General features: G+C 53.8%; 1 protein-coding gene across 2 annotated transcripts in view; it reads right to left on the reverse strand.

Moving 5' to 3' along the window:
• Positions 1 to 2,437: 2,437 nt before the first annotated feature.
• Positions 2,438 to 27,696, reverse strand: part of LOC134928687 (chondroitin sulfate glucuronyltransferase-like) — a 59,669-nt gene continuing 34,410 nt past the window's right edge. For both annotated transcript variants that reach the window (XM_063924680.1, XM_063924681.1), the window contains 3 exons: positions 8,349 to 8,913; positions 6,066 to 6,248; positions 2,438 to 3,871 (listed from right to left, as the gene is read on the reverse strand). In XM_063924680.1, the coding sequence (XP_063780750.1) occupies positions 2,609 to 3,871; positions 6,066 to 6,248; positions 8,349 to 8,913 (2,011 nt within the window). In that variant the 3' untranslated portion in view covers positions 2,438 to 2,608. The remainder of the gene's footprint in view (positions 3,872 to 6,065; positions 6,249 to 8,348; positions 8,914 to 27,696) is intronic.

Below are 27,696 nucleotides of genomic sequence, written 5' to 3' on the forward strand. Positions count from 1 at the left end.
CCGTCGACACTGAAATCAGTGTCCTTGTCTGGGTCTGTGTCGACCGACTGAGGTAAATGGGCATTTTACAGCCCCTGACAGTGTTTGAGACGCCTGGACAGATACTAATTTGTTCGCCGGCCCTCTCATGTCGTCAACCGGCTTACAGCGTGTTGACATTATCACGTAATTCCATAAATAAGCCATCCATTCCGGTGTCGACTCCCTAGAGAGTGACATCACCATTACAGGCAATTTGCTCCGCCTCCTCACCAACATTTACCTCATACATGTCGACACACACGTACCGACATACAGCACACACATAGGGAATGCTCTGATAGAGGACAGGACCCACTAGCCCTTTGGGGAGACAGAGGGAGAGTTTGCCAGCACACACCAAAACGCTATAATTATCCAGGGACAACCTTTATATAAGTGTTCCTCCCTTATAGCATTTTAATATATGTACATATCGCCAAATCAGTGCCCCCCCTCTCTGTTTTAACCCTGTTTCTGTAGTGCAGTGCAGGGGAGAGCCTGGGAGCCTTCCCACCAGCATTTCTGTGAGGGAAAATGGCGCTGTGTGCTGAGGAGAATAGGCCCCGCCCCCTTTTCGGCGGGCTTCTTCTCCGGAGTTTTTGATATCTGGCAGGGGTTAAATACATCCATATAGCCTCAAGGGCTATATGTGATGTATTTTTCGCCATACAGGTATTATACATTGCTGCCCAGGGCGCCCCCCCCCAGCGCCCTGCACCCTCCGTGACTGCTGTGAGAAGTGTGCTGACAACAATGGCGCACAGCTGCAGTGCTGTGCGCTACCTGATGAAGACTGAAAGTCTTCTGCCGCCTGGTTCCGGACCTCTTCATCTTCAGCATCTGCAAGGGGGGTCGGCGGCGCGGCTCCGGGACGAACCCCAGGGCGAGCCCTGTGTTCCGACTCCCTCTGGAGCTAATGGTGTCCAGTAGCCTAAGAATCCAATCCATCCTGCACGCAGGTGAGTTGAAAATCTCTCCCCTAAGTCCCTCGATGCAGTGAGCCTGTTGCCAGCAGGACTCACTGAAAATAAAGAACCTAAAAACTTTTTCTAAGTAACTCTTTAAGAGAGCCACCTAGATTGCACCCTACTCGGACGGGCACAAAAACCTAACTGGGGCTTGGAGGAGGGTCATAGGGGGAGGAGCCAGTACACACCATGTGATCCTAAAAGCTTGCTTTTGTGCCCTGTCTCCTGCGGAGCCGCTATCCCCCATGGTCCTGACGGAGTCCCCAGCATCCACTAGGACGTTAGAGAAATAGTAATGTGGGTTATGGGGAAGCTGTGTGACACTGCTGAGAGAACAAAAATGTATCCAGGAAGACGGGTTCATAAGCACCCCTGTCCTTGCACAGACACATCACAATATCACGCAGTAAAAGTGAGTGTGGAGTGTGATATGGGACAATTGACTCTACTGTCATCTTGTGGTTTTATTGTTCCTTTGTACTTTTAATGCTTAGGTGAGTGTGTATAACAGGACGTTGCATACATTACTGTACATTCTTTTGTGTATCATACATGACCTATCAGTATGTGACCTTTAGGTTTATGCCCTTTTATGGTATTGCCACATCTGAGGCTGGTCAGTAGCTCTAGAAGTATGTGACCTTCGGGTGGAACAGTAGCTCTTTACACCCAGCCTGACTGCAGACATACTGGGATATCTGACGTATCCAGCCTACGTGGTATGGAGGGGCTCCTGGATTATGAATTACTGTAACCGAACATTTCTCTGTCTGAATGGAAATTGACAGCTAAGTACACTGAATATTAAACTGCATTTTCATATATTGTTGTGTGTATTTTTGCCTTCACCTAATACTCCATTGCACTCGTATAACCCTATAACTGTTTCCACCGGGAACACTAAGAAACAGCAAGCGGCCCTCACTGGCTTCAGCATCATATGTTATATACAGCTCTCAGTACATAATTACCAGCTGCGTCTCCAGCATACGTACAAATCGTCAGACACGTCACTCTCAGTCTGATGCTGAATCCAGTCACAGGAGCGCCTGCTGTGCCTTATGGAACATTTGTGCCTGGAGATCCACTCAGGATCATGGTGATCGGGATTCCGGATACTGAAAAAGTGACTGCTGGCCCGTCAGACAGGTAAGCCGTGGAAGGGGTGGGTGGGGGGATGGAGGTTGCAGGGCGTGGGTCAGGCTGTGAGGAGGGGGGGGGGACAGGTTTCTGCTACTGGAAGGAAAAGATTCTCAACATCAGGATGCCTCAGTCAGAATTCTGGCCGCTGGCATATCAATACCAACCCATTGCTTGTATTTCCTATAAGGCACTTTGGTAGTAGTGAACGTGCCACTTACTAGTGTCAGACTATCTATCTATCTATATATATATATATATATATATAGACACACACACACACACAACTCTGTACAAGTGACAATCCATTTCCAGATGATATAAATAGTATTTATATGCATATTTACAAGAGGTCACATTAATAAATGTCACGTACGATGTGTTACTATACATGTGATAACACATTTTACGTTCCTGGCACATTGCGTATAATCTTGTTAGTACATGTCTGTGGGCACTGCCGCGGCTTGGGCGCTCGCCTACGTACTGTTAGTCTGGTCCTGGTCAAACAGAGCCATAGCAAGATGGCTGCGGGAGCCCAATGCCTCCAGGGTGCTGAGCACACAGCGGTGGTAACCTTCCCCCGAGAGGTGGGTGCTGCACTTTCTCAGGGAGAACCTCTGCACCAACGCCGGCTCTAACGCCCTGAAAACGTGCAGCTCTGAGTGCCGCAGAAACAACTCCAGAAGCTCTATGTTTCCGTTGTCCTCATCCTCCTCCTCCTGCGCACCCACCTCTGCTGCCATCCGGCTTCTCGCCCCCATGAAGTCAGAGTTATAGAAGCAGAACTCAGAGGAAGACAGACGGTCGAAGTGGCCATCACGCAGAAAGTCCGCCGGCGGTGGGGCGGAGAAGCTGTGGCGGGACACTTCAGGGCTGTGTTCCTGATAGTGGACTGGGGAGAAGACCTGCCAAGCCGTAATGGCGTTCATACGGCATCGGTTCAGCACCTCTGTGGTTGCCTCACTCCAAACACTCACCAGGAAGAACAACGTGTCCATTGGATGTTTCTTGGATACCAGCTCCATGAGCCGGACCTGAGAAGGTAACTCAGTGTGGACAACAGACAATTCCAGGTGTAGATATGAATACCTCCTCTCCAGCTCCGACACCATGCCACGTACATCCTCAAAGACATCCTTCTCCTGCCCAGAGGAGCCCATGTCATATACCAGCAGTACAGTCAGAGCCACATTCTCCTGCGGGTCAAGAAGGTTTGTTGCAAAGGCATCAAGAAAACCTGCAACATGGCTGACATCGGCTGGCATCAGCGGTAAGACCAGCTGGACTCGTGTGGCCTCCGTCACGTAGGGCATAGGAAGAATTTCTACAAGGCCCAGGGGCCGCAAGAGACTAAGACGCTTGGTTATCACTCCGACATGGTCCCTCTCAGTCGTGGCTTCCAGCAAAAGATCCAGTGTGTACTCCATACCCCGTGTCGGGTCAAAGCGTCTATACCCATTGAGCAGGCGATGCATTTTGAAGCGGAGCCATGGGTGGTAGCGTTGGTTCAGCTGATCCAAAGCTTCATCAAGGACCTGTTGCACATCCAGCCGCCACACTCCATGTAAAGGGCACTTGGGAGCACCATCAGGGCAGGAGAAAGTGTGGCTCTCTGTGAAATACTCCCACGTCAACAGGTCAAAACGGGAAGTAGGGCTGAAAGGCGGATTTATACCAACCGGCCACAGGAGACTGGCTTCTCCATTTGGGGTTAGAGAAGAAAGGTTCCGGATCTCGTTCTGCAACAAAACCATGAAACAGAATTGAAGAGGGATATAACAGGTAGAAAGTGTGAGACAGATGGAGATCGGTTCTCGGGAAAATGAGGATAGGAGAAAAAGGGCAGAGGAGACAGCTATGCAAGAGAGAGGGCAGAGAGAAGGCTATGACAGAGGACAGAGAAGGGGGAGAGAGGAGAGACTGCTATGAGAGAGGAGACGGCTATAAGAGAGGACAGAGAGGAGACGGCTACGAGCGAGATGGCAGAGAGAAGGCTATGAGAGAGGACAGGGAGGAGATGGCTACAAGAGAGAGAGGGTAGAGAGAAGGCTATGAGAGAGGACAGAGAGAAGACAGCTACAAGAGAGAGAGGGTAGAGAGAAGGCTATGAGAGAGGACAGAGAGGAGACAGCTACGAGAGAGGACAGAGAGGAAACAGCTATGAGAGAGGACAGAGAGGAGACAGCTACGAGAGAGGACAGAGAAGAGACAGCTACGAGAGTGGACAGAGGAAACAGCTATGAGAGAGGACAGAGAGGAGAAGGCTATGAGAGAGGACAGAGAGGAGACAGCTACGAGAGAGGACAGAGAGGAGAAGGCTATGAGAGAGGACAGGGAGGAGACGGCTACGAGAGAGGACAGAGAGGAGACAGCTACGAGAGAGGACAGAGAGGAGAAGGCTATGAGAGAGGACAGAGAGGAGACAGCTACGAGAGAGGACAGAGAGGAGAAGGCTATGAGAGAGGACAGAGAGGAGGCAGCTACGAGAGAGGACAGAGAGGAGACAGCTACGAGAGAGGACAGAGAGGAGATGGCTATGAGAGAGGACAGAGAGGAGACGGCTACGAGAGAGGACAGAGAGGAGAAGGCTATGAGAGAGGACAGAGAGAAGACAGCTACGAGAGATGACAGAGAGGAGACAGCTATGAGAGAGGACAGGGAGTAGATGGCTATGAGAGAGAGGACAGAGAAAAGGCTATAAAAGAGGAGACTGCTATGAGAGAGGACAAAGAGGAGACTGCTACGAGAGAGAAGGGGGAGAGAAGGCTATGAGAGAGGACAGAGTGGAGACAGCTACGAGAGAGGACAGAGAGGAGATGGCTATGAGAGAGGACAGAGAGGAGATGGCTATGAGAGAGAGGACAGAGAAAAGGCTATAAAAGAGGAGACTGCTATGAGAGAGGACAAAGAGGAGACTGCTACGAGAGAGAAGGGGGAGAGAAGGCTATGAGAGAGGACAGAGTGGAGACAGCTACGAGAGAGGACAGAGAGGAGATGGCTATGAGAGAGGACAGAGAGGAGACGGCTATGAGAGAGGAGACAGCTACGAGAGAGGACAGAGAGGAGATGGCTACGAGAGAGGACAGAGAGGAGACAGCTATGAGAGAGGAGACAGCTACGAGAGAGGACAGAGAGGAGAAGGCTACGAGAGAGAGAGAGAAGACAGAGAGAAGGCTATGAGAGGACAGGGAGGAGATGGCTATGAGAGAGAGGGCAGAGAGAAGGCTGTAAGAGAAGACAGAGAGAAGGCTATAAGAGAGGAGACTGCTATGAGAGAGGACAGAGAGGAGACAGCTATGAGAGGACATAGAGGAGACAGGTATTAGAGAGTAAAGATAAGAAACTGCTATGAGAGGACAAAGAGGAGATGGCTACAAGAGAGGACAGAAAGGAGACAGCTATGAGAGAGGACAGAGAAGAGACAGCTATGAGAGAGGACAGAGAGGAGACAGCTATGAGAGAGGACAGAGAAGAGACAGCTATGAGAGAGGACAGAGAGGAGACGGCTATGAGAGAGGACAGAGAAGAGACAGCTATGAGAGAGGACAGAGAAGAGACAGCTATGAGAGAGGACAGAGAGGAGACAGCTATGAGAGAGGACAGAGAAGAGACAGCTATGAGAGAGGACAGAGAGGAGACGGCTATGAGAGAGGACAGGGAGGAGACAGCTATGAGAGAGGACAGAGAGGAGACGGCTATGAGAGAGGACAGAGAGGAGACGGCTATGAAAGATTACAGATAAGAGACAGCTATTAGAGAGTATAGATAAGAGACAGCTATGAGAGAGGACAGAGAAGAGACAGCTATGAGAGGACAGAGAGGAGATGGCTATGAGAGAGTACAGAGAAGAGACAGCTATGAGAGGACAGAGAGGAGATGGCTATGAGAGAGTACAGAGAAGGGGGTGTCTCGCTGCGAGAGTGCTGCCGTTACCTGGAGCCTGTGGATCTCCCTGTAGGTCCTGTGCAGTCGGATCTGGCTGAGCTTCCTCTGCAGTCTGTACGTGAGCGCGGCGTCTCGCACAGGGTACACAGACACGCAGCTGCCCAACACCGCCCCGTCTATAGCTTCCACATCCACATTCCGTGGGAGGGCAAATGACACGTACCGCAACCCCTGGCGAGAGAGGAAGCGTTACTCACCACGGAACAGTCTAGAACCATTGACAGCTACAGTAGCAGCGGAACACGTGGACTAAGGGGCAGATTTAACAAGGCGTGGTATAACATGTGACAGTTAGGAGCTGATTGGCTGGAGCAGCATTAGTAACGAGTGATAAGTCTGCGCTGTTTCCGGCTTCCTAGCGATGTAATGGAGTCTGAGATCGACGGCGGTGCGGGAGGAGGGCCGACCTCGGACCATGCCTTGTGACTGTCCATTAAAAAATGTCCGATCGACCGGCATCCCGCGCCTCCGGCGATCTCTGACTCTATGATATCCCGCCCATTAAATCTGTGCGGCTCAGTCACTCATACACATAACACCCGCTGTATACGGGGAAGGGGTGAAACGTCGCTGCCCAATCACTGTCACCAGCACTGACGGCGCACAGTCTGAGTCGCAGCTGTTATACTGCTAGGTGCTGTGCGGGTTCCGCTAGACTGACCAATCCCTGCAGGCGGGTGCCGCTAGACTGACCAATCACTGCTGGCGGGTGCCGCTAGACTGACCAATCACTGCTGGCGGGTGCCGCTAGACTGACCAATCACTGCTGGCTGTAAACTGACCAATCCCTGCTGGCAGGTGCCGCTAGACTGACCAATCCCTGCTGGCGGGTGCCGCTAGACTGACCAATCCCTGCAGGCGGGAGCCTCTAGACTGACCAATCCCTGCTGGCGGGTGCCACTAGACTGACCAATCCCTGCTGCCGGGTGCCGTTAGACTGACCAATCCCTGCTGGCGCGTGCCGCTAGACTGACCAATCCCTACTGGCGGGAGCCTCTAGACTGACCAATCCCTGCTGGCGGGAGCCTCTAGACTGACCAATCCCTGCTGGCGGGAGCCTCTAGACTGACCAATCCCTGCTGGCGGGTGCCACTAGACTGACCAATCCCTGCTGGCAGGTGCCGTTAGACTGACCAATCCATGCTGGCGCGTGCCGCTAGACTGACCAATCCCTGCTGGCAGGTGCCGCTAGACTGACCAATCACTGCTGGCGGGAGCCGCTAGACTGACCAATCCCTGCTGGCGGATGCCGCTAGACTGACCAATCCCTGCTAGCGGGTGCCACTAGATTGACCAATCCCTGCTGGCGGGTGCCGCTAGACTGACCAATCCCTACTGGCGGGTGCCGCTAGACTGACCAATCCCTACTGGCGGGAGCCCCTAGACTGACCAATCCCGGCTGGCGGGTGCCACTAGACTGACCAATCCCTGCTGGCGGGTGCCGCTAGACTGACCAATCACTGCTGGCGGGAGCCGCTAGACTGACCAATCCCTGCTGGCGGGTGCCGCTAGACTGACCAATCCCAGCTGGCGGGTGCAGCTAGACTGACCAATCCCTGCTGGCGGGAACCTCTAGACTGACCAATCCCTGCTGGTGGGTGCCACTAGACTGACCAATCCCTGCTGGCGGGTGCCGTTAGATTGACCAATCCCTGCTGGCGGGTGCCGCTAGACTGACCAATCCCTGCTGGCGGGTGCCGCTAGACTGACCAATCCCTGCTGGCCGGCACCGCTAGACTGACCAATCCCTGCTGGCCACAGTGATCAGGACAGATGGAGGGGGGGGGGGGGGGGGGGCAGAGCTGCGGCACCGTGCGCCTGCGTCTGTGATGCGAATAAGACAAATGAAAATAAAAGGCACAACACTACACCGGTCATCACGGCTCCTTTTCGCCGGTCATCTCGCACCGCATGGCGTACTGAGGCGCGGTGTATGAGGACACCGCCAGCGAGCGACAGAGAGACACGTATATAGGGGCTGTCCTTAGCTGCGCGGTGACTTCTACCTGAATGAGATAATCATCTATTTATGTCACCAATACCCGATTCCACGCTTTCTTCTGCATGTTCCTCGTGGTCCTACTCATCCTGCCCTCTGCAATGCTCTGCCCTGGCCTACGTCTGCTATCACCATGACTGGTTACCACGAGAAGCCACCTGCCCCGTCCTCCCATCTCCTGTCACAAAGCAATAAGATACTGATGGTGCCTGAGAAGGTCGCCCTAAGGCGTGGGCTGAGGGTGCACACCATACGGTGTCCTCATACTTTACCTGATAGTTTGCCACGCATGCAATACCCAGGGTGTCCTGCAGGCAGCGCCCCAACCATTCATCCGGCCGCGAACCAAGTATATCAGAACGACAGAAATCCAAGTGTGGCCCCAGGCTGAGCAGAAGGGCCCTAGAGAGCAGGTAGCCAGAGCCTCCGTGGCAATATCTCCACTCCTCCTGGCCACCGATGAACTCCATAGGTTGGCCAACGTACACAGCAGGCCCGGGGCTCAGGTGACTCACGAGGTCCTGCAGGTGGTATCCATTAGTGTAAGAGTCATCCTGGGTGACATAAAACCAGTCATACGTGGACAGAAGATGGTTCTCCAGGTGGCGTAAGGTGTGGTACATCAGCCACGCCGGGCGCTCATCTCCGTGGGACACCACCTCCATTCCCGGGAGGACCTTGGGGCTCCGGGCCCCCGTGAAAAACAACAAGCGGCTGACATGGGAGGAGAGAGTGCGATTCACAGCCACCCCGAGGGAGTTCAGCGTGGAGCGAGAAGACAAGACCACCACCAGGAGGCGCTCTCTGAAGCCGAGCTCAGACTGGATATACCGGGTCCTGTGGAGGAAAGACACGAGATCATGATGCAACGCATGAGGGCCATCAGGCAGACCGGACTCAGGGAGTCTCCCCCTGATGCCCAAAACCCACCATCTCCCCTGATTATGGGGCAGACTGCCAACCACGGGTCTCCAGCTACTGGGGGTGGGAATGTAGCGCTGACCAACGTTACTGCATGTGCCAATAGGGGAGCAGTGCTTCATTACCCCCTATTACCATCCAATCAGCTCTACCCTGATCATTCCCCCCATCATTCCAATGCTCACAGCAGCACAGAGTATATCAGGAGATGAGCGATGTGTCAGTGAGGACAGGGCTGCATGTGACATGATGTGAAGAGGGGAATGGAGGCAGCAGGAAGCCACACACAGAGTTATATAGTGGGAGGAGCAGGGTCCCCAGCAGCACAGAGTATATCAGGAGATGAGTGATGTGTCAGTGAGGACAGGGCTGCATGTGACAGGAGCAGTGACATGATGTGAGGAGGGGAATGGAGGCAGCAGGAAGCCACACACAGAGTTATATAGTGGGAGGAGCAGGGTCCCCAGCAGCACAGAGTATATCAGGAGATGAGTAAAGTGTCAGTGAGGACAGGGCTGCATGTGACAGGGGCAGTGACATGATGTGAGGAGGGGAATGGAGGCAGCAGGAAGCCACACACAGAGTTATATAGTGGGAGGAGCAGGGTCCCCAGCAGCACAGAGTATATCAGGAGATGAGTGATGTGTCAGTGAGGACAGGGCTGCATGTGACAGGAGCAGTGACATGATGTGAGGAGGGGAATGGAGGCAGCAGGAAGTCACAGACTGAGAGTTATATAGTGGGAGGAGCAGGGTCCCCAGCAGCACAGAGTATATCAGGAGATGAGTGATGTCAGTGAGGACAGGGCTGCATGTGACAGGGGCAGTGACATGATGTGAGGACGGGAATGGAGGCAGCAGGAAGCCACAGACTGAGAGTTATATAGTGGGAGGAGCAGGGTCCCCAGCAGCACAGAGTATATCAGGAGATGAGTGATGTGTCAGTGAGGACAGGGCTGCATGTGACAGGGGCAGTGACATGATGTGAGGAGGGGAATGGAGGCAGCAGGAAGCCACAGACTGAGAGTTATATAGTGGGAGGAGCAGGGTCCCCAGCAGCACAGAGTATATCAGGAGATGAGTGATGTATCAGTGAGGACAGGGCTGCATGTGACAGGAGCAGTGACATGATGTGAGGAGGGGAATGGAGGCTGCAGGAAGCCACAGACTGAGAGTTATATAGTGGGAGGAGCAGGGTCCCCAGCAGCACAGAGTATATCAGAAGATGAGTGATGTGTCAGTGAGGACAGGGCTGCATGTGACAGGGGCAGTGACATGATGTGAGGAGGGGGATGGAGGCAGCAGGAAGCCACAGACTGAGAGTTATATAGTGGGAGGAGCAGGGTCCCCAGCAGCACAGAGTATATCAGGAGAAGAGTGATGTGTCAGTGAGGACAGGGCTGCATGTGACATGGGCAGTGACATGATGTGAGGAGGGGAATGGAGGCAGCAGGAAGCCACAGACTGAGAGTTATATAGTGGGAGGAGCAGGGTCCCCAGCAGCACAGAGTATATCAGGAGATGAGTGATGCGTCAGTGAGGACAGGGCTGCATGTGACAGGGCAGTGGCATGATGTGAGGAGGGGAATGGAGGCAGCAGGAAGCCACAGACTGAGAGTTATATAGTGGGAGGAGCAGGATCACCAGCAGCACAGAGTATATCAGGAGATGAGTGATGTGTCAGTGAGGACAGGGCTGCATGTGACAGGGGCAGTGACATGATGTGAGGAGGGGAATGGAGGCAGCAGGAAGCCACAGACTGAAAGTTATATAGTGGGAGGAGCAGGGTCCCCAGCAGCACAGAGTATATCAGGAGATGAGTGATGTGTCAGTGAGGACAGGGCTGCATGTGACAGGGGCAGTGACATGATGTGAGGAGGGGAATGGAGGCAGCAGGAAGCCACAGACTGAGAGTTATATAGTGGGAGGAGCAGGGTCTCCAGCAGCACAGAGTATATCAGGAGATGAGTGATGTGTAGTGAGGACAGGGCTGCATGTGACAGGGGCAGTGACATGATGTGAGGAGGGGAATGGAGGCAGCAGGATGCCACAGACTGAGAGTTATATAGTGGGAGGAGCAGGGTCACCAGAAGCACAGAGTATATCAGGAGATGAGTGATGTCAGTGAGGACAGGGCTGCATGTGACAGGGGCAGTGACATGATGTGAGGAGGGGAATGGAGGCAGCAGGAAGCCACAGACTGAGAGTTATATAGTGGGAGGAGCAGGGTCACCAGCAGCACAGAGTATATCAGGAGATGAGTGATGTGTCAGTGAGGACAGGGCTGCATGTGACAGGGGCAGTGACATGATTTGAGGAGGGGAATGGAGGCAGCAGGAAGCCACAGGCTGAGAGTTATATAGTGGGAGGAGCAGGGTCCCAGCAGCACAGAGTATATCAGGAGATGAGTGATGTGTCAGTGAGGACAGGGCTGCACGTGACAGGAGCAGTGACATGATGTGAGGGGAATGGAGGCAGCAGGAGGCCACAGGCTGAGAGTTATATAGTGGGAGGAGCAGGGTCCCCAGCAGCACAGAGTATATCAGGAGATGAGTGATGTGTCAGTGAGGACAGGGCTGCATGTGACAGGAGCAGTGACATGATGTGAGGAGGGGAATGGAGGCAGCAGGAGGCCACAGGCTGAGAGTTATATAGTGGGAGGAGCAGGGTCCCCAGCAGCACAGAGTATATCAGGAGATGAGTGATGTGTCAGTAAGGACAGGGCTGCATGTGACAGGGGCAGTGACATGATGTGAGGAGGGGAATGGAGGCAGCAGGAAGCCACAGACTGAGAGTTATATAGTGGGAGGAGCAGGGTCCCCAGCAGCACAGAGTATATCAGGAGATGGGTGATGTGTCAGTGAGGACAGGGCTGCATGTGACAGGGGCAGTGACATGATGTGAGGAGGGGAGTGGAGACAGCAGGAAGACAGACTGAGAGTTATATAGTGGGAGGAGCAGGGTCTCCAGCAGCACAGAGTATATCAGGAGATGAGTGATGTGTCAGTGAGGACAGGGCTGCATGTGACAGGGGCAGTGACATGATGTGAGGAGGGGAATGGAGGCAGCAGGAGGCCACAGACTGAGAGTTATATAGTGGGAGGAGCAGGGTCCCCAGCAGCACAGAGTATATCAGGAGATGAGTGATGTGTAGTGAGGACAGGGCTGCATGTGACAGGGGCAGTGACATGATGTGAGGAGGGGAATGGAGGCAGCAGGATGCCACAGACTGAGAGTTATATAGTGGGAGGAGCAGGGTCACCAGCAGCACAGAGTATATCAGGAGATGGGTGATGTATCAGTGAGGACAGGGCTGCATGTGACAGGGGCAGTGACATGATGTGAGGAGGGGAATGGAGGCAGCAGGAAGCCACAGACTGAGAGTTATATAGTGGGAGGAGCAGGGTCCCCAGCAGCACAGAGTATATCAGGAGATGAATGATGTGTCAGTGAGGACAGGGCTGCATGTGACAGGGGCAGTGACATGATGTGAGGAGGGGAGTGGAGACAGCAGGAAGACAGACTGAGAGTTATATAGTGGGAGGAGCAGGGTCTCCAGCAGCACAGAGTATATCAGGAGATGAGTGATGTGTCAGTGAGGACAGGGCTGCATGTGACAGGGGCAGTGACATGATGTGAGGAGGGGAATGGAGGCAGCAGGATGACACAGAGTTATATAGTGGGAGGAGCAGGGTCCCCAGCAGCACAGAGTATATCAGGAGATGAGTGATGTGTCAGTGAGGACAGGGCTGCATGTGACAGGGGCAGTGACATGATTTGAGGAGGGGAATGGAGGTAGCAGGAAGTCACAGACTGAGAGTTATATAGTGGGAGGAGCAGGGTCACCAGCAGCACAGAGTATATCAGGAGATGAGTGATGTGTCAGTGAGGACAGGGCTGCATGTGACAGGGGCAGTGACATGATGTGAGGAGGGGAATGGAGGCAGCAGGAAGCCACAGACTGAGAGTTATATAGTGGGAGGAGCAGGGTCCCCAGCAGCACAGAGTATATCAGGAGACAAGTGATGTGTCAGTGAGGACAGGGCTGCATGTGACAGGGGCAGTGACATGATGTGAGGAGGGGAATGGAGGCAGCAGGAAGCCACAGGCTGAGAGTTATATAGTGGGAGGAGCAGGGTCCCCAGCAGCACAGAGTATATCAGGAGACAAGTGATGTGTCAGTGAGGACAGGGCTGCATGTGACAGGGGCAGTGACATGATGTGAGGAGGGGAATGGAGTCAGCAGGAAGCCACAGACTGAGAGTTGTATAGTAGGAGGAGCAGGGTACCCAGCAGCACAGAGTATATCAGGAGATGAGTGATGCGTCAGTGAGGACAGGGCTGCATGTGACAGGAGCAGTGACATGATGTGAGGAGGGGAATGGAGGCAGCAGGAGGCCACAGACTGAGAGTTATATAGTGGGAGGAGCAGGGTCCCCAGCAGCACAGAGTATATCAGGAGATGGGTGATGTGTCAGTGAGGACAGGGCTGCATGTGACAGGGGCAGTGACATGATGTGAGGAGGGGAATGGAGGCAGCAGGAAGCCACAGACTGAGAGTTATATAGTGGGAGGAGCAGGGTACCCAGCAGCACAGAGTATATCAGGAGATGAGTGATGTGTCAGTAAGGACAGGGCTGCATGTGACAGGGGCAGTGACATGATGTGAGGAGGGGAATGGAGGCAGCAGGAAGCCACAGACTGAGAGTTATATAGTGGGAGGAGCAGGGTCCCCAGCAGCACAGAGTATATCAGGAGATGGGTGATGTGTCAGTGAGGACAGGGCTGCATGTGACAGGGGCAGTGACATGATGTGAGGAGGGGAATGGAGGCAGCAGGAAGCCACAGACTGAGAGTTATATAGTGGGAGGAGCAGGGTCCCCAGCAGCACAGAGTATATCAGGAGATGAATGATGTGTCAGTGAGGACAGGGCTGCATGTGACAGGGACAGTGACATGATGTGAGGAGGGGAGTGGAGACAGCAGGAAGACAGACTGAGAGTTATATAGTGGGAGGAGCAGGGTCTCCAGCAGCACAGAGTATATCAGGAGATGAGTGATGTGTCAGTGAGGACAGGGCTGCATGTGACAGGAGCAGTGACATGATGTGAGGAGAGGAATGGAGGCAGCAGGAAGCCACAGACTGAGAGTTATATAGTGGGAGGAGCAGGGTCCTCAACAGCACAGAGTATATCAGGAGATGAGTGATGTATCAGTGAGGACAGGGCTGCATGTGACAGGGGCAGTGCCATGATGTGAGGAGGGGAATGGAGGCAGCAGGAAGCCACAGACTGAGAGTTATATAGTGGAAGGAGCAGGGTCCTCAGCAGCACAGAGTATATCAGGAGATAAGTGATGTATCAGTGAGGACAGGGCTGCATGTGACAGGGGCAGTGACATGATGTGAGGAGAGGAATGGAGGCTGCAGGAAGCCACAGACAGAGTTATATAGTGGGAGGAGCAGGGTCCCCAGCAGCACAGAGTATATCAGGAGATGAGTGATGCGTCAGTGAGGACAGGGCTGCATGTGACAGGGGCAGTGACATGATGTGAGGAGGGGAATGGAGGCAGCAGGAAGCCACAGACTGAGAGTTATATAGTGGGAGGAGCAGGGTCCCCAGCAGCACAGAGTATATCAGGAGATGAGTGATGTGTCAGTGAGGACAGGGCTGCATGTGACAGGGGCAGTGACATGATGTGAGGAGGGGAATGGAGGCAGCAGGAAGCCACAGACTGAGAGTTATATAGTGGGAGGAGCAGGGTCCCCAGCAGCACAGAGTATATCAGGAGATGAGTGATGTGTAGTGAGGACAGGGCTGCATGTGACAGGGGCAGTGACATGATGTGAGGAGGGGAATGGAGGCAGCAGGATGCCACAGACTGAGAGTTATATAGTGGGAGGAGCAGGATCACCAGCAGCACAGAGTATATCAGGAGATGAGTGATGTGTCAGTGAGGACAGGGCTGCATGTGACCGGGGCAGTGACATGATTTGAGGAGGGGAATGGAGGCAGCAGGAAGTCACAGACTGAGAGTTATATAGTGGGAGGAGCAGGGTCACCAGCAGCACAGAGTATATCAGGAGATGAGTGATGTGTCAGTGAGGACAGGGCTGCATGTGACAGGGGCAGTGACATGATTTGAGGAGGGGAATGGAGGCAGCAGGAAGTCACAGACTGAGAGTTATATAGTGGGAGGAGCAGGGTCACCAGCAGCACAGAGTACATCAGGAGATGAGTGATGTGTCAGTGAGGACAGGGCTGCATGTGACAGGGGCAGTGACATGATGTGAGGAGGGGAATGGAGGCAGCAGGAAGCCACAGACTGAGAGTTATATTGTGGGAGGAGCAGGGTCCCCAGCAGCACAGAGTATATCAGGAGACAAGTGATGTGTCAGTGAGGACAGGGCTGCATGTGACAGGGGCAGTGACATGATGTGAGGAGGGGAATGGAGGCAGCAGGAAGCCACAGACTGAGAGTTATATAGTGGGAGGAGCAGGGTCCCCAGCAGCACAGAGTATATCAGGAGATGAGTGATGCGTCAGTGAGGACAGGGCTGCATGTGACAGGAGCAGTGACATGATGTGAGGAGGGGAATGGAGGCAGCAGGAGGCCACAGGCTGAGAGTTATATAGTGGGAGGAGCAGGGTCCCCAGCAGCACAGAGTATATCAGGAGATGAGTGATGTGTCAGTAAGGACAGGGCTGCATTTGACAGGGGCAGTGACATGATGTGAGGAGGGGAATGGAGGCAGCAGGAAGCCACAGACTGAGAGTTATATAGTGGGAGGAGCAGGGTCCCCAGCAGCACAGAGTATATCAGGAGATGGGTGATGTGTCAGTGAGGACAGGGCTGCATGTGACAGGGGCAGTGACATGATGTGAGGAGGGGAGTGGAGACAGCAGGAAGACAGACTGAGAGTTATATAGTGGGAGGAGCAGGGTCTCCAGCAGCACAGAGTATATCAGGAGATGAGTGATGTGTCAGTGAGGACAGGGCTGCATGTGACAGGAGCAGTGACATGATGTGAGGAGAGGAATGGAGGCAGCAGGAAGCCACAGACTGAGAGTTATATAGTGGGAGGAGCAGGGTCCTCAACAGCACAGAGTATATCAGGAGATGAGTGATGTATCAGTGAGGACCGGGCTGCATGTGACAGGGGCAGTGACATGATGTGAGGAGGGGAATAGAGGCAGCAGGAAGCCACAGACTGAGAGTTATATAGTGGAAGGAGCAGGGTCCTCAGCAGCACAGAGTATATCAGGAGATGAGTGATGTATCAGTGAGGACAGGGCTGCATGTGACAGGGGCAGTGACATGATGTGAGGAGAGGAATGGAGGCTGCAGGAAGCCACAGACAGAGTTATATAGTGGGAGGAGCAGGGTCCCCAGCAGCACAGAGTATATCAGGAGATGAGTGATGCGTCAGTGAGGACAGGGCTGCATGTGACAGGGGCAGTGCCATGATGTGAGGAGGGGAATGGAGGCAGCAGGAAGTCACAGACTGAGAGTTATATAGTGGGAGGAGCAGGGTCCCCAGCAGCACAGAGTATATCAGGAGATGAGTGATGTGTCAGTGAGGACAGGGCTGCATGTGACAGGGGCAGTGACATGATGTGAGGAGAGGAATGGAGGCGGCAGGAAGCCACAGACAGAGTTATATAGTGGGAGGAGCAGGGTCCCCAGCAGCACAGAGTATATCAGGAGATGAGTGATGTGTCAGTGGGGACAGGGCTGCATGTGACAGAGGCAGTGACATGATGTGAGGAGGGGAATGGAGGCAGCAGGAAGTCACAGACTGAGAGTTATATAGTGGGAGGAGCAGGGTCCCCAGCAGCACAGAGTATATCAGGAGATGAGTGATGTGTCAGTGAGGACAGGGCTGCATGTGACAGGGGCAGTGACATGATGTGAGGAGAGGAATGGAGGCGGCAGGAAGCCACAGACAGAGTTATATAGTGGGAGGAGCAGGGTCCCCAGCAGCACAGAGTATATCAGGAGATGAGTGATGTATCAGTGAGGACAGGGCTGCATGTGACAGGGGCAGTGACATGATGTGAGGAGGGGAATGGAGGCAGCAGGAAGCCACAGACTGAGAGTTATATAGTGGGAGGAGCAGGGTACCCCAGCAGCACAGAGTATATCAGGAGATGAGTGATGTGTCAGTGAGGACAGTGCTGCATGTGACAGGGGCAGTGACATGATGTGAGGGGAATGGAGGCAGCAGGAAGCCACAGACTGAGAGTTATATAGTGGGAGGAGCAGGGTACCCCAGCAGCACAGAGTATATCAGGAGATGAGTGATGTGTCAGTAAGGACAGGGCTGCAGGTGGCAGGGGCAGTGACATGATGTGAGGAGGGGAATGGAGGCAGCAGGAAGCCACAGACTGAGAGTTATATAGTGGGAGGAGCAGGGTCCCCCAGCAGCACAGAGTATATCAGGAGATGAGTGATGTATCAGTGAGGACAGGGCTGCATGTGACAGGGGCAGTGACATGATGTGAGGAGGGGAATGGAGGCAGCAGGAAGCCACAGACAGAGTTATATAGTGGGAGGAGCAGGGTCCCCAGCAGCACAGAGTATATCAGGAGATGAATGATGTGTCAGTGAGGACAGGGCTGCATGTGACAGGGGCAGTGACATGATGTGAGGAGGGGAGTGGAGACAGCAGGAAGACAGACTGAGAGTTATATAGTGGGAGGAGCAGGGTCTCCAGCAGCACAGAGTATATCAGGAGATGAGTGATGTGTCAGTGAGGACAGGGCTGCATGTGACAGGGGCAGTGACATGATGTGAGGAGGGGAATGGAGGCAGCAGGAAGCCACAGACTGAGAGTTGTATAGTAGGAGGAGCAGGGTACCCAGCAGCACAGAGTATATCAGGAGATGAGTGATGTGTCAGTGAGGACAGGGCTGCATGTGACAGGGGCAGTGACATGATGTGAGGAGGGGAATGGAGGCAGCAGGAAGCCACAGACTGAGAGTTATATAGTGGGAGGAGCAGGGTCCCCAGCAGCACAGAGTATATCAGGAGATGAGTGATGCGTCAGTGAGGACAGGGCTGCATGTGACAGGAGCAGTGACATGATGTGAGGAGGGGAATGGAGGCAGCAGGAGGCCACAGGCTGAGAGTTGTATAGTGGGAGGAGCAGGGTCCCCAGCAGCACAGAGTATATCAGGAGATGAGTGATGTGTCAGTAAGGACAGGGCTGCATTTGACAGGGGCAGTGACATGATGTGAGGAGAGGAATGGAGGCAGCAGGAGGCCACAGGCTGAGAGTTGTATAGTGGGAGGAGCAGGGTCCCCAGCAGCACAGAGTATATCAGGAGATGAGTGATGTGTCAGTGAGGACAGAGCTGCATGTGACAGGAGCAGTGACATGATGTGAGGAGGGGAATGGAGGCAGCAGGAGGCCACAGGCTGAGAGTTGTATAGTGGGAGGAGCAGGGTCCCCAGCAGCACAGAGTATATCAGGAGATGAGTGATGTGTCAGTGAGGACAGGGCTGCATGTGACAGGGGCAGTGACATGATGTGAGGAGGGGAATGGAGGCAGCAGGAAGCCACAGACTGAGAGTTATATAGTGGGAGGAGCAGGGTCCCCAGCAGCACAGAGTATATCAGGAGATGGGTGATGTGTCAGTGAGGACAGGGCTGCATGTGACAGGGGCAGTGACATGATGTGAGGAGGGGAGTGGAGACAGCAGGAAGACAGACTGAGAGTTATATAGTGGGAGGAGCAGGGTCTCCAGCAGCACAGAGTATATCAGGAGATGAGTGATGTGTCAGTGAGGACAGGGCTGCATGTGACAGGAGCAGTGACATGATGTGAGGAGAGGAATGGAGGCAGCAGGAAGCCACAGACTGAGAGTTATATAGTGGGAGGAGCAGGGTCCTCAACAGCACAGAGTATATCAGGAGATGAGTGATGTATCAGTGAGGACAGGGCTGCATGTGACAGGGGCAGTGCCATGATGTGAGGAGGGGAATAGAGGCAGCAGGAAGCCACAGACTGAGAGTTATATAGTGGAAGGAGCAGGGTCCTCAGCAGCACAGAGTATATCAGGAGATGAGTGATGTATCAGTGAGGACAGGGCTGCATGTGACAGGGGCAGTGACATGATGTGAGGAGAGGAATGGAGGCTGCAGGAAGCCACAGACAGAGTTATATAGTGGGAGGAGCAGGGTCCCCAGCAGCACAGAGTATATCAGGAGATGAGTGATGTGTCAGTAAGGACAGGGCTGCATTTGACAGGGGCAGTGACATGATGTGAGGAGGGGAATGGAGGCAGCAGGAAGCCACAGACTGAGAGTTATATAGTGGGAGGAGCAGGGTCCCCAGCAGCACAGAGTATATCAGGAGATGGGTGATGTGTCAGTGAGGACAGGGCTGCATGTGACAGGGGCAGTGACATGATGTGAGGAGGGGAGTGGAGACAGCAGGAAGACAGACTGAGAGTTATATAGTGGGAGGAGCAGGGTCTCCAGCAGCACAGAGTATATCAGGAGATGAGTGATGTGTCAGTGAGGACAGGGCTGCATGTGACAGGAGCAGTGACATGATGTGAGGAGAGGAATGGAGGCAGCAGGAAGCCACAGACTGAGAGTTATATAGTGGGAGGAGCAGGGTCCTCAACAGCACAGAGTATATCAGGAGATGAGTGATGTATCAGTGAGGACCGGGCTGCATGTGACAGGGGCAGTGACATGATGTGAGGAGGGGAATAGAGGCAGCAGGAAGCCACAGACTGAGAGTTATATAGTGGAAGGAGCAGGGTCCTCAGCAGCACAGAGTATATCAGGAGATGAGTGATGTATCAGTGAGGACAGGGCTGCATGTGACAGGGGCAGTGACATGATGTGAGGAGAGGAATGGAGGCTGCAGGAAGCCACAGACTGAGAGTTATATAGTGGGAGGAGCAGGGTCCCCAGCAGCACAGAGTATATCAGGAGATGAGTGATGCGTCAGTGAGGACAGGGCTGCATGTGACAGGGGCAGTGCCATGATGTGAGGAGGGGAATGGAGGCAGCAGGAAGCCACAGACTGAGAGTTATATAGTGGGAGGAGCAGGGTCCCCCAGCAGCACAGAGTATATCAGGAGATGAGTGATGTGTCAGTGAGGACAGGGCTGCATGTGACAGAGGCAGTGACATGATGTGAGGAGGGGAATGGAGGCAGCAGGAAGTCACAGACTGAGAGTTATATAGTGGGAGGAGCAGGGTCCCCAGCAGCACAGAGTATATCAGGAGATGAGTGATGTGTCAGTGAGGACAGGGCTGCATGTGACAGGGGCAGTGACATGATGTGAGGAGAGGAATGGAGGCGGCAGGAAGCCACAGACAGAGTTATATAGTGGGAGGAGCAGGGTCCCCAGCAGCACAGAGTATATCAGGAGATGAGTGATGTATCAGTGAGGACAGGGCTGCATGTGACAGGGGCAGTGACATGATGTGAGGAGGGGAATGGAGGCAGCAGGAAGCCACAGACTGAGAGTTATATAGTGGGAGGAGCAGGGTACCCCAGCAGCACAGAGTATATCAGGAGATGAGTGATGTGTCAGTGAGGACAGTGCTGCATGTGACAGGGGCAGTGACATGATGTGAGGGGAATGGAGGCAGCAGGAAGCCACAGACTGAGAGTTATATAGTGGGAGGAGCAGGGTACCCCAGCAGCACAGAGTATATCAGGAGATGAGTGATGTGTCAGTAAGGACAGGGCTGCAGGTGGCAGGGGCAGTGACATGATGTGAGGAGGGGAATGGAGGCAGCAGGAAGCCACAGACTGAGAGTTATATAGTGGGAGGAGCAGGGTCCCCCAGCAGCACAGAGTATATCAGGAGATGAGTGATGTATCAGTGAGGACAGGGCTGCATGTGACAGGGGCAGTGACATGATGTGAGGAGGGGAATGGAGGCAGCAGGAAGCCACAGACAGAGTTATATAGTGGGAGGAGCAGGGTCCCCAGCAGCACAGAGTATATCAGGAGATGAATGATGTGTCAGTGAGGACAGGGCTGCATGTGACAGGGGCAGTGACATGATGTGAGGAGGGGAGTGGAGACAGCAGGAAGACAGACTGAGAGTTATATAGTGGGAGGAGCAGGGTCTCCAGCAGCACAGAGTATATCAGGAGATGAGTGATGTGTCAGTGAGGACAGGGCTGCATGTGACAGGGGCAGTGACATGATGTGAGGAGGGGAATGGAGGCAGCAGGAAGCCACAGACTGAGAGTTGTATAGTAGGAGGAGCAGGGTACCCAGCAGCACAGAGTATATCAGGAGATGAGTGATGTGTCAGTGAGGACAGGGCTGCATGTGACAGGGGCAGTGACATGATGTGAGGAGGGGAATGGAGGCAGCAGGAAGCCACAGACTGAGAGTTATATAGTGGGAGGAGCAGGGTCCCCAGCAGCACAGAGTATATCAGGAGATGAGTGATGCGTCAGTGAGGACAGGGCTGCATGTGACAGGAGCAGTGACATGATGTGAGGAGGGGAATGGAGGCAGCAGGAGGCCACAGGCTGAGAGTTGTATAGTGGGAGGAGCAGGGTCCCCAGCAGCACAGAGTATATCAGGAGATGAGTGATGTGTCAGTAAGGACAGGGCTGCATTTGACAGGGGCAGTGACATGATGTGAGGAGAGGAATGGAGGCAGCAGGAGGCCACAGGCTGAGAGTTGTATAGTGGGAGGAGCAGGGTCCCCAGCAGCACAGAGTATATCAGGAGATGAGTGATGTGTCAGTGAGGACAGAGCTGCATGTGACAGGAGCAGTGACATGATGTGAGGAGGGGAATGGAGGCAGCAGGAGGCCACAGGCTGAGAGTTGTATAGTGGGAGGAGCAGGGTCCCCAGCAGCACAGAGTATATCAGGAGATGAGTGATGTGTCAGTGAGGACAGGGCTGCATGTGACAGGGGCAGTGACATGATGTGAGGAGGGGAATGGAGGCAGCAGGAAGCCACAGACTGAGAGTTATATAGTGGGAGGAGCAGGGTCCCCAGCAGCACAGAGTATATCAGGAGATGGGTGATGTGTCAGTGAGGACAGGGCTGCATGTGACAGGGGCAGTGACATGATGTGAGGAGGGGAGTGGAGACAGCAGGAAGACAGACTGAGAGTTATATAGTGGGAGGAGCAGGGTCTCCAGCAGCACAGAGTATATCAGGAGATGAGTGATGTGTCAGTGAGGACAGGGCTGCATGTGACAGGAGCAGTGACATGATGTGAGGAGAGGAATGGAGGCAGCAGGAAGCCACAGACTGAGAGTTATATAGTGGGAGGAGCAGGGTCCTCAACAGCACAGAGTATATCAGGAGATGAGTGATGTATCAGTGAGGACAGGGCTGCATGTGACAGGGGCAGTGCCATGATGTGAGGAGGGGAATAGAGGCAGCAGGAAGCCACAGACTGAGAGTTATATAGTGGAAGGAGCAGGGTCCTCAGCAGCACAGAGTATATCAGGAGATGAGTGATGTATCAGTGAGGACAGGGCTGCATGTGACAGGGGCAGTGACATGATGTGAGGAGAGGAATGGAGGCTGCAGGAAGCCACAGACAGAGTTATATAGTGGGAGGAGCAGGGTCCCCAGCAGCACAGAGTATATCAGGAGATGAGTGATGCGTCAGTGAGGACAGGGCTGCATGTGACAGGGGCAGTGCCATGATGTGAGGAGGGGAATGGAGGCAGCAGGAAGCCACAGACTGAGAGTTATATAGTGGGAGGAGCAGGGTCCCCCAGCAGCACAGAGTATATCAGGAGATGAGTGATGTGTCAGTGAGGACAGGGCTGCATGTGACAGAGGCAGTGACATGATGTGAGGAGGGGAATGGAGGCAGCAGGAAGTCACAGACTGAGAGTTATATAGTGGGAGGAGCAGGGTCCCCAGCAGCACAGAGTATATCAGGAGATGAGTGATGTGTCAGTGAGGACAGGGCTGCATGTGACAGGGGCAGTGACATGATGTGAGGAGGGGAATGGAGGCAGCAGGAAGCCACAGACTGAGAGTTATATAGTGGGAGGAGCAGGGTCCCCCAGCAGCACAGAGTATATCAGGAGATGAGTGATGTATCAGTGAGGACAGGGCTGCATGTGACAGGGGCAGTGACATGATGTGAGGAGGGGAATGGAGGCAGCAGGAAGCCACAGACTGAGAGATATATAGTGGAAGGAGCAGGGTCCCCAGCAGCACAGAGTATATCAGGAGATGAGTGATGTATCAGTGAGGACAGGGCTACATGTGACAGGGGCAGTGACATGATGTGAGGAGAGGAATGGAGGCGGCAGGAAGCCACAGACAGAGTTATATAGTGGGAGGAGCAGGGTCCCCAGCAGCACAGAGTATATCAGGAGATGAGTGATGTATCAGTGAGGACAGGGCTGCATGTGACAGGGGCAGTGACATGATGTGAGGAGGGGAATGGAGGCAGCAGGAAGCCACAGACTGAGAGTTATATAGTGGGAGGAGCAGGGTACCCCAGCAGCACAGAGTATATCAGGAGATGAGTGATGTGTCAGTGAGGACAGTGCTGCATGTGACAGGGGCAGTGACATGATGTGAGGGGAATGGAGGCAGCAGGAAGCCAGAGACTGAGAGTTATATAGTGGGAGGAGCAGGGTACCCCAGCAGCACAGAGTATATCAGGAGATGAGTGATGTGTCAGTAAGGACAGGGCTGCAGGTGGCAGGGGCAGTGACATGATGTGAGGAGGGGAATGGAGGCAGCAGGAAGCCACAGACTGAGAGTTATATAGTGGGAGGAGCAGGGTCCCCCAGCAGCACAGAGTATATCAGGAGATGAGTGATGTATCAGTGAGGACAGGGCTGCATGTGACAGGGGCAGTGACATGATGTGAGGAGGGGAATGGAGGCAGCAGGAAGCCACAGACAGAGTTATATAGTGGGAGGAGCAGGGTCCCCAGCAGCACAGAGTATATCAGGAGATGAATGATGTGTCAGTGAGGACAGGGCTGCATGTGACAGGGGCAGTGACATGATGTGAGGAGGGGAGTGGAGACAGCAGGAAGACAGACTGAGAGTTATATAGTGGGAGGAGCAGGGTCTCCAGCAGCACAGAGTATATCAGGAGATGAGTGATGTGTCAGTGAGGACAGGGCTGCATGTGACAGGGGCAGTGACATGATGTGAGGAGGGGAATGGAGGCAGCAGGATGACACAGAGTTATATAGTGGGAGGAGCAGGGTCCCCAGCAGCACAGAGTATATCAGGAGATGAGTGATGTGTCAGTGAGGACAGGGCTGCATGTGACAGGGGCAGTGACATGATTTGAGGAGGGGAATGGAGGCAGCAGGAAGTCACAGACTGAGAGTTATATAGTGGGAGGAGCAGGGTCACCAGCAGCACAGAGTATATCAGGAGATGAGTGATGTGTCAGTGAGGACAGGGCTGCATGTGACAGGGGCAGTGACATGATGTGAGGAGGGGAATGGAGGCAGCAGGAAGCCACAAACTGAGAGTTATATAGTGGGAGGAGCAGGGTCCCCAGCAGCACAGAGTATATCAGGAGACAAGTGATGTGTCAGTGAGGACAGGGCTGCATGTGACAGGGGCAGTGACATGATGTGAGGAGGGGAATGGAGGCAGCAGGAAGCCACAGACTGAGAGTTATATAGTGGGAGGAGCAGGGTCCCCAGCAGCACAGAGTATATCAGGAGACAAGTGATGTATCAGTGAGGACAGGGCTGCATGTGACAGGGGCAGTGACATGATGTGAGGAGGGGAATGGAGTCAGCAGGAAGCCACAGACTGAGAGTTGTATAGTAGGAGGAGCAGGGTACCCAGCAGCACAGAGTATATCAGGAGATGAGTGATGCGTCAGTGAGGACAGGGCTGCATGTGACAGGAGCAGTGACATGATGTGAGGAGGGGAATGGAGGCAGCAGGAGGCCACAGGCTGAGAGTTATATAGTGGGGGGAGCAGGGTCCCCAGCAGCACAGAGTATATCAGGAGATGGGTGATGTGTCAGTGAGGACAGGGCTGCATGTGACAGGGGCAGTGACATGATGTGAGGAGGGGAATGGAGGCAGCAGGAAGCCACAGACTGAGAGTTATATAGTGGGAGGAGCAGGGTCCCCAGCAGCACAGAGTATATCAGGAGATGAGTGATGTGTCAGTAAGGACAGGGCTGCATGTGACAGGGGCAGTGACATGATGTGAGGAGGGGAATGGAGGCAGCAGGAAGCCACAGACTGAGAGTTATATAGTGGGAGGAGCAGGGTCCCCAGCAGCACAGAGTATATCAGGAGATGGGTGATGTGTCAGTGAGGACAGGGCTGCATGTGACAGGGGCAGTGACATGATGTGAGGAGGGGAATGGAGGCAGCAGGAAGCCACAGACTGAGAGTTATATAGTGGGAGGAGCAGGGTCCCCAGCAGCACAGAGTATATCAGGAGATGAATGATGTGTCAGTGAGGACAGGGCTGCATGTGACAGGGACAGTGACATGATGTGAGGAGGGGAATGGAGGCAGCAGGAAGCCACAGACTGAGAGTTATATAGTGGAAGGAGCAGGGTCCTCAGCAGCACAGAGTATATCAGGAGATGAGTGATATGTCAGTGAGGACAGGGCTGCATGTGACAAGGTCAGTGACATGATGTGAGGAGGGGAGTGGAGACAGCAGGAAGACAGACTGAGAGTTATATAGTGGGAGGAGCAGGGTCTCCAGCAGCACAGAGTATATCAGGAGATGAGTGATGTGTCAGTGAGGACAGGGCTGCATGTGACAGGAGCAGTGACATGATGTGAGGAGAGGAATGGAGGCAGCAGGAAGCCACAGACTGAGAGTTATATAGTGGGAGGAGCAGGGTCCTCAACAGCACAGAGTATATCAGGAGATGAGTGATGTATCAGTGAGGACAGGGCTGCATGTGACAGGGGCAGTGCCACGATGTGAGGAGGGGAATGGAGGCAGCAGGAAGCCACAGACTGAGAGTTATATAGTGGAAGGAGCAGGGTCCTCAGCAGCACAGAGTATATCAGGAGATAAGTGATGTATCAGTGAGGACAGGGCTGCATGTGACAGGGGCAGTGACATGATGTGAGGAGAGGAATGGAGGCTGCAGGAAGCCACAGATAGAGTTATATAGTGGGAGGAGCAGGGTCCCCAGCAGCACAGAGTATATCAGGAGATGAGTGATGCGTCAGTGAGGACAGGGCTGCATGTGACAGGGGCAGTGACATGATGTGAGGAGGGGAATGGAGGCAGCAGGAAGCCACAGACTGAGACTTATATAGTGGGAGGAGCAGGGTCCCCAGCAGCACAGAGTATATCAGGAGATGAGTGATGTGTAGTGAGGACAGGGCTGCATGTGACAGGGGCAGTGACATGATGTGAGGAGGGGAATGGAGGCAGCAGGATGCCACAGACTGAGAGTTATATAGTGGGAGGAGCAGGATCACCAGCAGCACAGAGTATATCAGGAGATGAGTGATGTGTCAGTGAGGACAGGGCTGCATGTGACAGGGGCAGTGACATGATTTGAGGAGGGGAATGGAGGCAGCAGGAAGTCACAGACTGAGAGTTATATAGTGGGAGGAGCAGGGTCACCAGCAGCACAGAGTATATCAGGAGATGAGTGATGTGTCAGTGAGGACAGGGCTGCATGTGACAGGGGCAGTGACATGATTTGAGGAGGGGAATGGAGGCAGCAGGAAGTCACAGACTGAGAGTTATATAGTGGGAGGAGCAGGGTCACCAGCAGCACAGAGTATATCAGGAGATGAGTGATGTGTCAGTGAGGACAGGGCTGCATGTGACAGGGGCAGTGACATGATGTGAGGAGGGGAATGGAGGCAGCAGGAAGCCACAGACTGAGAGTTATATTGTGGGAGGAGCAGGGTCCCCAGCAGCACAGAGTATATCAGGAGACAAGTGATGTGTCAGTGAGGACAGGGCTGCATGTGACAGGGGCAGTGACATGATGTGAGGAGGGGAATGGAGTCAGCAGGAAGCCACAGACTGAGAGTTGTATAGTAGGAGGAGCAGGGTACCCAGCAGCACAGAGTATATCAGGAGATGAGTGATGTGTCAGTGAGGACAGGGCTGCATGTGACAGGGGCAGTGACATGATGTGAGGAGGGGAATGGAGGCAGCAGGAAGCCACAGACAGAGTTATATAGTGGGAGGAGCAGGGTACCCCAGCAGCACAGAGTATATCAGGAGATGAGTGATGCGTCAGTGAGGACAGGGCTGCATGTGACAGGAGCAGTGACATGATGTGAGGAGGGGAATGGAGGCAGCAGGAGGCCACAGGCTGAGAGTTATATAGTGGGAGGAGCAGGGTCCCCAGCAGCACAGAGTATATCAGGAGATGAGTGATGTGTCAGTAAGGACAGGGCTGCATTTGACAGGGGCAGTGACATGATGTGAGGAGGGGAATGGAGGCAGCAGGAAGCCACAGACTGAGAGTTATATAGTGGGAGGAGCAGGGTCCCCAGCAGCACAGAGTATATCAGGAGATGGGTGATGTGTCAGTGAGGACAGGGCTGCATGTGACAGGGGCAGTGACATGATGTGAGGAGGGGAGTGGAGACAGCAGGAAGACAGACTGAGAGTTATATAGTGGGAGGAGCAGGGTCTCCAGCAGCACAGAGTATATCAGGAGATGAGTGATGTGTCAGTGAGGACAGGGCTGCATGTGACAGGAGCAGTGACATGATGTGAGGAGAGGAATGGAGGCAGCAG

This window comes from Pseudophryne corroboree, chromosome 5 (genome assembly GCF_028390025.1).
Source record: "Pseudophryne corroboree isolate aPseCor3 chromosome 5, aPseCor3.hap2, whole genome shotgun sequence".
In the NCBI taxonomy this organism is placed as follows: Eukaryota; Metazoa; Chordata; class Amphibia; order Anura; family Myobatrachidae; genus Pseudophryne; species Pseudophryne corroboree.